This window comes from Orycteropus afer, unplaced genomic scaffold (genome assembly GCF_000298275.1).
Source record: "Orycteropus afer afer isolate SDZICR_OR568_19922 unplaced genomic scaffold, OryAfe1.0 scaffold00295, whole genome shotgun sequence".
Classification (NCBI taxonomy): Eukaryota; Metazoa; Chordata; class Mammalia; order Tubulidentata; family Orycteropodidae; genus Orycteropus; species Orycteropus afer.
The window spans coordinates 3,578,616-3,589,751 of record NW_006921882.1 but is presented as its reverse complement, the minus strand read 5'-3'; the positions used below and the strand labels follow the sequence as shown (position 1 = coordinate 3,589,751).

The 11,136-nt window shown below is 58.0% G+C and overlaps 1 protein-coding gene across 1 annotated transcript; it reads right to left on the bottom strand.

Annotated features, from left to right (window-relative positions):
• Nucleotides 1-1,062: 1,062 nt before the first annotated feature.
• On the bottom strand, nucleotides 1,063-9,772 carry PMEPA1 (prostate transmembrane protein, androgen induced 1). Its single transcript, XM_007951505.2, has 3 exons — nucleotides 9,584-9,772; nucleotides 2,117-2,170; nucleotides 1,063-1,611 (listed from the first exon to the last, which is right to left on the bottom strand). Exons 1-3 carry the CDS (start codon nucleotides 9,695-9,697, stop codon nucleotides 1,063-1,065), a joined length of 717 nt encoding a protein of 238 aa, XP_007949696.1. The 5' UTR covers nucleotides 9,698-9,772.
• Nucleotides 9,773-11,136: the final 1,364 nt, after the last annotated feature.

Sequence of the window (11,136 nt, the reverse complement as noted above, 5' to 3'; positions counted from 1 at the left end):
GCCCACATACACACACACACACAGAGCCTCTCGGGTGTGTCACCAGCGACCCCCAACAGGCTAGGCTGCAGCTCCCAAGGTGGCCCCCTTCCCACGGTGACCTTCGAGTTCAAAAAATAAAAGAGGGGAAACTAAGATTCCTTCAGTAACAGTTTATTTTCATCTGGAGTCACCACCTGGCACGGGCGTTTCTGGAGTAACCTGCCTACTTTTGTTTGCAAACCAAAGGCCAGAGTTGTGTTGGGATCAGAGTGGCCGGGAGGAGAGACTTACGCTTCCTTTGGTCGGGAATGTACGACAGCTGATAATCTGCCACGAAACCGGAGCTTCCTCATCCTGGGCAGAGGGAGCTCAGCCCTCAACCCTCACGTCTCCTCCGAAACCCCCCTTGTCTCCCCTTAGAGTCCCCACAGACAGGACACAAGTGCCCATCCAACAAGCACTGACATATTTATATTAAAAAATAGTGCAAAATCTCAACATTTATATAAATAACTCTAAACCCCTGCTTTGTATTTTTTTTTGTACAAGGTAATACATACTTTGAGTTGGCACTCAAAACTCGCCATTTTCTCTCTGCTAGTTCAGAAAACAACTTTGTTTTTAATATGCCTCTTCTAATACAAAAATACTCCTGCCCTCGCACATACAGCTTCTTATCTTATATATATTTATATATATGATATTGCAGATCTTTAAACAAAGGTTTGTGCAAATATGTCTTTAAAGTTAAGTGAAGTCATCATAAACAAACAGAAAAGAAGCATTCACGCACGCTGTTCAACTAGAAACGAAAAAGAAAACCGAGTAGGACTTTTTTTCGTTTTGCCTTCAAGACACAGCTCAACAAAGAAACGGGGGTGGTTTTTTTTTTTTTTTCCTTTTTTGCAAGCTTTCTAGCTTGTGCATTCGGACCAAACAGAACATGTAAATATTTATACACAGAGAGGCGGGGAGGATGGGGATGGCCGTGTTTTCCGCGTCCCGCCCTCTCTGTCCTCTAAGAAGTGCGCGGTGTTGTGCCTTTCACCTAGGCTGCCCCGGCCTGGCCCCCTGGGACCCCTAGAGAGGGTGCCCTTTCGGTTTATCCTTCTCCTTGCTCCAGAGGGCTGTGCTCTCCGGGGGGGTGATGTGTGCCGGGTGCAGCCGGGTGCCCTCCAGCAGGGAGGGTGGCCCGCTGCCCTGCTGGTGCTGGAAGGACGCAGAGCCCGGGTAGTGCCCGATGACCTCGCTGTAGGTGGGGGGCGGCCCTTCCATGCGCCCGCCGCTGCCGTAGCACGTGGCGCTGATGCCCGAGTTACTGCTGGGGGGGCAGGGGCCGCCCAGTAGGCTGCTGTCCATCAGGTCGCTGTCAAAGATGGTTCTGTTCGGGGGTGCGCGCACCGACTCCCGGTTCAGCTCCAGCTGCTGCTCGGGGTCCCGCAGCTGGAGGGTGCAAGGGCCCTGGTAGGGTGGGGGCTCCTCGCCGTCTGACAGTGAGATGGTGGGTGGCAGGTCGATTTCGTGCTGCAGGTACGGATAGGTGGGCTGGAAACGGTGGAAGCGGTCCCGCTGGGTGAAGGAGGGCACAGTCAGGCGGTCGGCGGGCCGTGGCGGAGCGAAGATCTGTGCCTGGGGGCAGAGCGGAGGGAGTGAGGAGCTGCCTGCCATCGGGGTCCACAGGCACGGAGCCTGAGGCCAGGGTTCAGCTCTGCTCCCAGGGAAGGGAAGAGGGGAAAGGAATGGAGGGAGGGAAAGAGGGAGGCGCCTGGTGTCCCTAGGCAAGGGCTGGCTCTGCCTTCTGGGAAAAGGAGAGGGGGAAGGAAGTGGGCAGGGCTGAGGAGGGAGCAGGGTGAGGTCCCATCTCAATGGGAGTGGGGTCCCCGCAGGACCCCACGGGGAGCCGTGGGAGCATGAAGAGCACCACAGAGCTGCACCCCGTCCCTTCAAATACGGCGCCCTCTGCACTGGCATGCTGCATAGACACTGGGCTGCCCCAGGGGGTGGGGCACACCCACTCTCTCAACAAGCGACTTGCCAGCAGCCGAGAGCCAGTGCTCTGAGAAGGGTGAAGGTGAAACTGTTAGCAGAGTGAGGATGCCCTGCCAAGCGGGCGGGGCGGGGCTGTGGGGCTCACCTCGGGGATCCCGTTGCCCGAGACGGTGCTCTCCGAGGGCCAGAGGCAGCCTTCCTACGTGGGGAGGAGAGACGGCCAACAGTGTCAGTGGGTGGGCAGGGGCCCAAGAGCTGGTGACTCTCAGACCTCGAATGCTGAACTAGAGCTCGGTCCTATCTGCTGCTCGTCTGCCCACTGGCCCGGTCCAGGCCCCGGACATCTCTCGCTGGGATGCCCGCGATCACTGTCCCCTCCTCACCTCCGTCTCAGCCCCCACTGTCCCAGAGAAGCCACACTCCACCCTTAAGCTTTCCAAGCACACAGTGATTCACGGGTCTCTGCAGCTTCTCACTGGCCTTGGAAGACACCCAGATCAATTCCTCAATTGGCTTCCAATGAAGGCCCTACGGCTCGTGCCGCCCCCCAGCCTCACATGCCCCACCTCTGCCGTGCAAGCTGGGTGACCCTGGACAGTTTACTTCCCGTCCGTGTTGCAGCTTCTGCATCCAAAACCATACTTGTCTCATGGAGTCATTGAGGAATTCAACGCCCAAATACGAAAACCCCTTGGGACCACACTCAACACTCCAAAGTGTCTGAAGGCGTCTACCGTTCCTACCGTTCTCCCCTCCAGCCACATGGTCGCCTGTCTTAATGTGTCCCAGGGCCTTCGCACTGGCTGTCCCGGCTGCTTGTTTTTCAGTTCCACTGGGCCCTGCAGTCTCTCTGACACCATTTCATCCAAGGACCCTTTCTTAAGAACAGTCTTGCCATCCACTAATTTCACTTACAAGACTTACTTCTGCACTTGCCTCATCTATGTGTTTATCTCCTGTCTCAAAATCTGTGTCTCCCTCTGTATTGCTTGTCCCTAATCAACAGGCACAGGAGCCCTAGTGGCAAAACAAGTCAGGACCCTGGCTGCTAACTGAAAGGTGGGCGGTTCGAACTCACCCAGCAGCTCCACAGAAGAAAGAACTGGTCATCTGCGCCCTGTAAAAAGTACAGCCTGGAAATCCTTTGGGGCAGTTCCACTCGGTCATGGTCCAGCCTGGAAGCCGGGACCGAACCACAGTCCTTACTAACATCTCATGTTGAAGGAGCAAAGCCCGAGAAGGGCCAAGCCAAGTGCCTGAGGCGGCTGCTACTGCTACCCCGCAGAGAACAAGTGGTTCGCTCAGTCCACCAAGCCACCATCCTTTGCTCTGGAGTTCCAGGCAGGGCCCGTGGTTCCTTCTGGGAACCCAGGGGGCTGGTGCTGAACTCCTGCCCACGGGCAGCCAGGCTGTGTGGGCTCGGTGGAGGACACCTCGGCCCCAGACAATTCCCGTGCAAGCTGCAGCCACACAGCACGGAGCTCTCCCCCTGCCACCTGCAGGCAGCGTCTACACGGCTGCAGAACAGCCTGGGCCAGGGCTGCCTGACCAAGCCTGGTATGCGCCACACACCCAGGGCCCTGCTGAGCAGAAAACTCAGGTCCTGGCTCCAGGGACATCTCCCAGCTGAGCCCAAGGCCCGAGAGTGCCACCTTATGGGGGGAAGCTGAGCGTCAGGAGAGCAGGAGCCTCACGGCAGGACGTGAGGGCCAAGCCCAGCCCTCAGTGCTGGGCAGTAACAGCCGAGGGACACCTTCTAATCCTGCAGCTTCACGGAAACACAGCTGATACCCGGTCGACTGCATGGATTCAGAGGATGCTGTTAGTTGTCTAGTTGATGCCAGCTCACGGCGACCCTGTTTGTGCAGAGTACAACTGCTCCAGAGGGTTTACAAGCCTGTGGCCTTTCGGAAGCAGACTGCTAGGCCCATCTCTGGGCGGGTTTGCACTGCCAATCTTTCAGTCAGCGGTCTAGTGCTTAAACCACTGGCGCCACCCAGGGACTTCTGTTCAAAGTATACAGTCTGAAAGTGTTGTGAAGCACATATGTACCAGAAACACCTCCCCGCAATCAAGAATGAATACATCCTTCATCCCCAAGTTTCCCTGTGGCAGGTAAGACTTGCTACCTATGCTCAGGGGCTGCGATTCCCTGTGCTGCCACAAGGGGGCTCTGTGGTTCTCAAAATGGCCCCATCAGAAAAGAGCTAATTTCATAGACAAATGGGGGGGTTCTAGTATGTTGAGGTGGAGGAGCTCTGGTAGCATAGTGCCTAAGGCATGTGACTGCTAACCAGAAGACTGGCAGTTCAAACCCACCAGTCACTCCTTGGAAGGCTGGGCAATCTATTTCCATAGAGATACTGCCTCAGACACCCAAGGAGGGGTTGCTATGAGTCAGATCCGACTCCACGGCAGTGAGTTTAGTATTTTTCAGTGTGTTGGGGGAGGGAGGTGCCCTGAGCACACAGTGTTACTATCCATATGGGCACCAACGATCATTTTGTTACTGATACGAGCACTTAAAAAACCCACTGCCAGCAAGTTGATTCCGATGCTGGTTGGACCTGCAGGACAGAGTGGAACCACCTTAGCTTTCTCCCAGAGAGCAACTGGTGGGTCCAAACCTTCCGGTTAGCAGCCAAGCACTTAACTGCTGTGCCACCAGGAGCTCCTTAAGCCTCTGAAGGACCCTCTCAATTCTCTCAACAAACCTACCCTGCAGGTCCCACTGAGCCCAGAACCTGTAAGTGCGATCAGCCACTTGGTCAGACAGGGACAGCGAAGGACTCATGCCCCAGCTGGCTGCCTCCAGGTGCCTTGAGGTGGGCAGGCCCCTGGGTCAGACTCAGCCTGCCCCATGGTGGTCCAGCCAGGTTCTGGCCAGCTTGGCGACCAACCCATGTGAGCATCAGGAGGCAGAAGGGACAGCTGGGATGTCCTGGGTGGGGGGACAGACAGCCCCAAGGCCAGTGTGGATGAAATCCCAGACTAGCTCCGCCCTGCTGCCGCTACTGGCTTCAGGCCCTGCCCCACTCCACCCCTGCCTCCCACTCCCCTCGCTTGCTCACCCTGCCCAGAAGGTCTCTGCCTAGGGGCTTTAGAAAATGCCAACCAACCCGGGGACCCACTGGGACCAGCAGTCAGCCCTGCCCTACCTGACTCCCTCCTCCTCCAGGGAGCCTTCCAGGAAGCACCCACTCCTACCATCCCCGCCTGGCCTGCGGGATGCTGGCTGTGTCCAGAGGCTGCCAGGTATAAGCTGGAGACTTTCGCTGCAGGTTCCCCTTCTGGCCTTGGCTCTGTTTCAGTAAGTGGCACCCGTGTCCTTCCTGATGCAGAAACCAGACCCACAGGGCTGTTCCTAACACTTCCTTTGACCTTCTTCCCATCATCCCCACCCCCTGGATTCTCTCACCCACCCACCCACCTCTCTGCACCTTCCTCTCCATCACCGAAGCCCGAGGTCCCAGCACCTCCGCCTGGTGAACCAGGGAGGCCCTAGAATCCTGGACTTCTGACTTTTAACACTTAGGTGAACTCACTGAACCCCGACCTTGTAAAAATGCAAATTCTGGTTTGGGGGGGCTGGGGCCTCTGCATGTCTCACAAGCTCCCGGATGCTGCTGCCGGTCCCAAGGCCCCAAAGGGTCTCCAAAGGCCCTTCAGCACCACCCTTGTCGCCCCTCCCGCCCCAAGTCCTTCGTTCTTACAACCTGACCCTGCCACCCCCTCAAACCCTGGGCGGCTGGTGCTGAACTCCTACCCGTGGTTTCTGCATCAGGAAGGACACGGGTGCCACTCACTGAGGGAGAACCAAGGCCAGAAGGGGAACCTGCAGCGGGAGTCTCCAGCTTATGTCTGGCAGCCGCCAGGCACAGCCAGCACCCCGTAGGCCAGGCGGGGATGGTAGCAGTGGGCGCCTCCTGCAGCGGTGCCAACAATCTGTGCTGGGCTTGTTGTTGTTGTTGTTGTTGTTATGTGCTGTCAAGTCAGATCTGACTCATAGTGACCCCTCCTTGGGTTTCCAAGGCAGTATCACTATGGAAGTAGATTGCCCAACCTTCCTTCCGAGGAGTGGCTGGTGGGTTTGAACCGCCAGCCTTCTGGTTAGCAGTCAAGTGCCTTAGGCTCTAGGCTACCAGAGCTCCTGGTGGGCTATTGACCTGCAAGTTGGAGCTTCAAACCCGCCCAGTGGTCCCCAGGAAGAAAGACCCAGTGACCTGCTCCCACACAGATTACAGCCAAACCCCACGGGGTCCTCCTGCTGCCACCAGAGGTTGCCAGATTCGGAATCAACTCAAGGGCAATGTGCTTGTTTTTCTGGGGGAGTGGGGTGGGGTGTCGGGGGGTGCTTCCTATCTATTAAGAGTACCATCTTCCTGAAACACCCACCCACCTGCAGACCTCTGCAGGGCCCTTAGCAAGGGCTCTTCTACCTGGAGTTGGGCCCATGACGACTAGGACACACCATGTGGCTGGGAGGTTACCTGGGAGACTCAGCATGTCGCACTGGCGTTCAGTTGGACCGCACACCAGCCCCTGATCGGCCTCTGGGCCTGGCCCCACCCTGCCCTCTTTGCCCTGAATCGTGCCAGACCTCCGGGTGTGTGCAGACATGTGAACCTGCAGGTCTCACCAGGCCCCGAGGCCAGCTCAGACACCTGGTTAGGGTCCCTGCGGTCCCCTCGCTGGTCTCCTGGGGAGGTCACGGGGGCTCAGCTGCCTCAGCCACACCCCGTCTGGTGGGGGGGCGCCCCGGGGAGCAGCCACATTCTCCTTTAGGTCCTAACGAGGCCCCGTGTTTACTCGGCCAGCATCCCAGGGGCTCCAGCAGGCAGCTGGGTCGACGAGGCCTCCCAGGCGGCAGCATCCCATTCCTGGCTCTTTCCTTTCCATTCCGGTGTCCTGGGAAACCAGGCAGCATCCCGACCTGCCGTAGCAACAATGTCCAGCACCGCCCACTCGAGGGTCTTGCTCTGCGGGGGGCCCCCTTCACACACCCAGAATGCACATCTGACTTAACCCTCCCACAGTTGTGGGTGAGCCAGGAGGGAGGCTGGCACCACCCCTCTTTACAGATGCAGGCTCAGGGGGCAGGGTCGTCCTCCCTGGGGCACACCCTCCCTGGGCTCCCAGTAAGTCCATGTCACTCTTCCCAGCGCTGCGGGAGGAGAAACGGGGCTGGGGGTTCTCCAAACACCACCCACAAGCAGCACAGCCTCCGGCTGGGCCTCCAGGTCTCGGAGGCCCCGTTTCTCCCCTGTAAAATGGGCTGAGCCCCCTAAAACCCCAGCTGCTGCAAGAACCACCTGCCACACATGCTGCTGGCCGCCGGACTGACAACAGCAGGTGCAGCCCAGGTGAGCTCGGGAGTGGCTTCCCCACACGGCAAACGTGGAACTGGACCACAAACATGCCGGGCCCGGGGCCACTCACTGTGCCTGGTGGTGGGACCAGGGAGCAGACGCTCTTGCCCTGGCATGGCCACCCTATGACGCACCTAGGCCAGGTCTGACGTGTGAGCAGAGGCGCCCAGACCTGCCAGTGACAAGCCTGCCGCCTGGGCTCCTTGGCCAACCTGGCACGGCCTCGGGGAGCTGGCGCCTCCACACTCCGCTACTGTCCTGCAGCACCTGGCCACCGGGTGCCATGTGCCAGCCTGCTCCCTGAAATCCCTGGCCTGTCTCTGTGTCATGTGGTTCCCTGACACGTCCCAGCGGGACACAGAAACCATTCAGGGATTAATTCTGCCTTCTCCTTCTAGTCATCTGAACAGCACCCACACAGCAGAGGTCGGCCCCAAAAGCAGGAGCATGGAGTGGGGGAAGAAGAGGCAAGTTCCTCAACCCACTCAGTTGCCCCATCTGGCCCCCGAGATGTATCTGTAGAATAGGGGTTCCTGGACTTAAGAGTGAAAGCAGTAACACAGTGGACAGCACGGATCCCTCCCCTATGGGGCTCTGCCCCTCCTCATGTGGCTAGCTTCTCTACACCTTTCAGAGCTTGGCCTGACTGCAAACCACCGTCACAACCCTCCTAGTTTCCTTTAGGGCTCTCAGCATCATTTGGAAGTATGTATGTCGGTCTGTCTAGACCCAATTCTCCAGGGCAGAGACCCTATGGGGCTTGTTCAAGTAGTCAACTGTGTTCTAGACACACAGTGGGTGCCTGATAGACAACTGCCAAATGGTGCTGGATGGATGGATGAGTGAGTGGAGAAGGATGAATAGGTGAATGGATGGATGGATGAGTGGATGGATGGGTGGGTGGGTGAATGGATGGATGGGTGGGTGGGTGGGTGGATGGATGGATGGATGAGTGGATAGATAGGTGAATGGATGGATGGGTGGATGGATAGATGGATGGGTGGGTACATGGGTGAATGGATGGATGAATCAGTGGATGGATGGATGGGTGGACGGATGAGTGGGTGAATGGATGGATGGGTGAGTGGGTGGGTGGATGGATGGATGGATGAGTGGATGGATAAGTGGATGGGTGGGTGGGTGGATGGGTGGGTGGGTGAATGGATAGATGGATGGGCAGGTACATGGGTGAATGGATGGACAGATCAGTGGATGGGTCGATGGGTGAGTGAATGTATGGATGGATGAGTGAGTGAATGGATGGATGGGTGGATGGATGAGTGGGTGAATGGATGGATGGGTGGGTGGGTGGGTGGATGGATGGATGAGTGGACGGAGAGGTGAATGGATGGATGGGTGGATGGGTGGGTAGGTGAATGGATAGAAGGATGGGTAGGTACATGAGTGAATGGATGGATGGATCAGTGGGTGAATGGATGGCTGGGTGGGTAGATGAATGGATGGATAGGTGAGTTAAATGCTCTGGCCCTTGCTGTGTGTGTGAAAAGCACCGAATCTCAGGGAGGAGGGCTTGGTTATGAGGCCTGTCTCCTGTATGAGGCAGGTACGTACTTACAGCCAGGAACCAGTGGAGCTGGGGTTAAAGTCTGAGCCCTTTCCTTCAAACTGCATTGACCCTGGGGCACCGTGACTCAATGCCCAACATCTGCAGGGCGTTGGCTGAAGGTGGGGCTGCGCCTCCCTCATCTAGTCCTCTGGGTCCCACTGCTGCAGGACTGGGGATACCTGGCTCTCCCCTTTCTCCCCACCCCTACCTCACCTGGCACAGATTCAAATGCTGGCTCCTCAGGCCTCTTACCCAACACCCTTTCCTCCATCACCTGCCCCAGGTACCAGGTACTCAGCACACCTGATCTAGGTGAAGAGAAACCAGCCAGCTCAGAATCACACCTCCAGATCCTTCTCATCCCTCATCGCTGCCCGAAGGGCTCATCCCTGCTTACGGCCATCTCCTCTCTAGGGTGCCAACTCTGTGCCAGCAAGGACCTCGTCTGCCCTGTCACCACGTGTCTCCTAGGACAGCACCTGGCACACAGTCGGTCCCTGGCGTTGAGTCAGGTGGTCAGTGTGACAACGAACCTCTCCTCCCACCCTGCCCCTCCTGGAATCGTGGGGGACCACCCTGTAGTCCCACTCCCATTTCACAGAAGCCCACTCATGCAGGGGGGTCTTCTCTTGGCTCTGGTTCCCACAGGGACCCGCTGGGAGGCGGGGACACTCACAGAGGACAGGGCATCTTCCCTCCGGCGGCCCTGGCTGTGGCGGCTGATGAGGGAGCGCGCGGACAGCTTGTAGTGGCTCAGCAGGCAGGTGATGACCACCACCATCACCATCATGACCACGACGATGATGAGGATCTGCACGAACTCCAGCTCGGCTGAGGGCACAGGAAACACAGGTGAGGTCCCGGCTCGGACAGGTGACAGCCAGACAGGTGAGAGTCGGGCCTTCCAGAACCTCCATCCCACCCCACCCCCAGCAGGAAGACCCACAGACTCCCGAGTATGGTTTCCAAAGCCAGGGGAACCCATCACATTTTCCCAGCAGTCACAACATGGCGACGCTGGGTTGACGTGTGTGCTGGAGCAGGCACTGTCCAGTGGGGGGCCAGGCAGTGGCATGCAGAGACTGAGCAGGCACCACCACGTCCAGGGACTGACCCCATGGATCTAAGTACGGAGGTCAGAGAGAAACACTGCTCCCAGCTCGCAAAGACACAGTGACTTTTCTTCCTCTTCTGTACTCTGTTTGACAAACCCCCTCTTACCCACAACAGGGCACAATCGGCCCTGTTTAGTTTACCATATGCCCAGTGCTGCAGGCGCTCCAAATACAACTGCCCCAGGGCCCCTCTCCTCCATCACCTGCCCCAGGTACCCTCACAAAACACCACAGTCCACCACACGAGCTCTAAAGGCACATGTTCAAAGACATATAGAACCACACACATGCCACGCACACCCACACAAATACCAAATGGACACACACACACACACACACATACACGCACGCACCCCACCCCTGAGCAGCAGGGGTATGCCGGGAACCCACTTTTGGTGAAAAGGCCTCATAAAAGCATTCCAGATTGCTACAGGCTCTGCACTTGCCACTTTCTGAAGTTCTGTTTGCTCCTGCTGTTCCCCTGGCAGAGGAAAACCTCAAGTGGCCGGCACGCAGGAATGTCACTCCAACTCCACCCCAGCCAGCAGCTTCTGCTGACGCACGAGGGCCCGTGAGACGCAGCCTGGTGCCCGTGGAGCCTCCAACCACCGAGGAGGTGACTGGCCGAGCGGGGCCAGATGGCAGCATCGGGGCTCCGGCCTCCCAGCGGGGCACACTGGGATGCACGCCCCTAGACCCAGCACCCACACACCCCTTGTGGCCTGGGCACTAACAAGCAATTAGCGAAACCCCCAGGGCCCAGGTTCAAGCCCAGCACCACCCACTCAGCGCTTTCTTCTCCCAAGACAGACGAACCCAAGGTGGAAGGCAGAGCGACTGACAGCAGGCCCCTGGCAAGCCCAGACATCTGACGCCAGACCCCAAGGGCCCACCTGCTGCCAGCAGCCTGGGATTCCCTGCCTGAGAACCCAGGCTTCGAGCAGGAAAGCAAGGCGTTGAGATGGACGCCCCTGTGGGCCCCTGGCCTCCATCCAGGTTTGCCCCAGACCCCCAGGTGCAGTGGCATGTCCCGGTCGTCACCTGTGTCAGGAACCCTGCACCTACCCCTTCTCAAGCCCCTTCCCGTACCTGTCCAACTTCCCCAGGCCCAAGC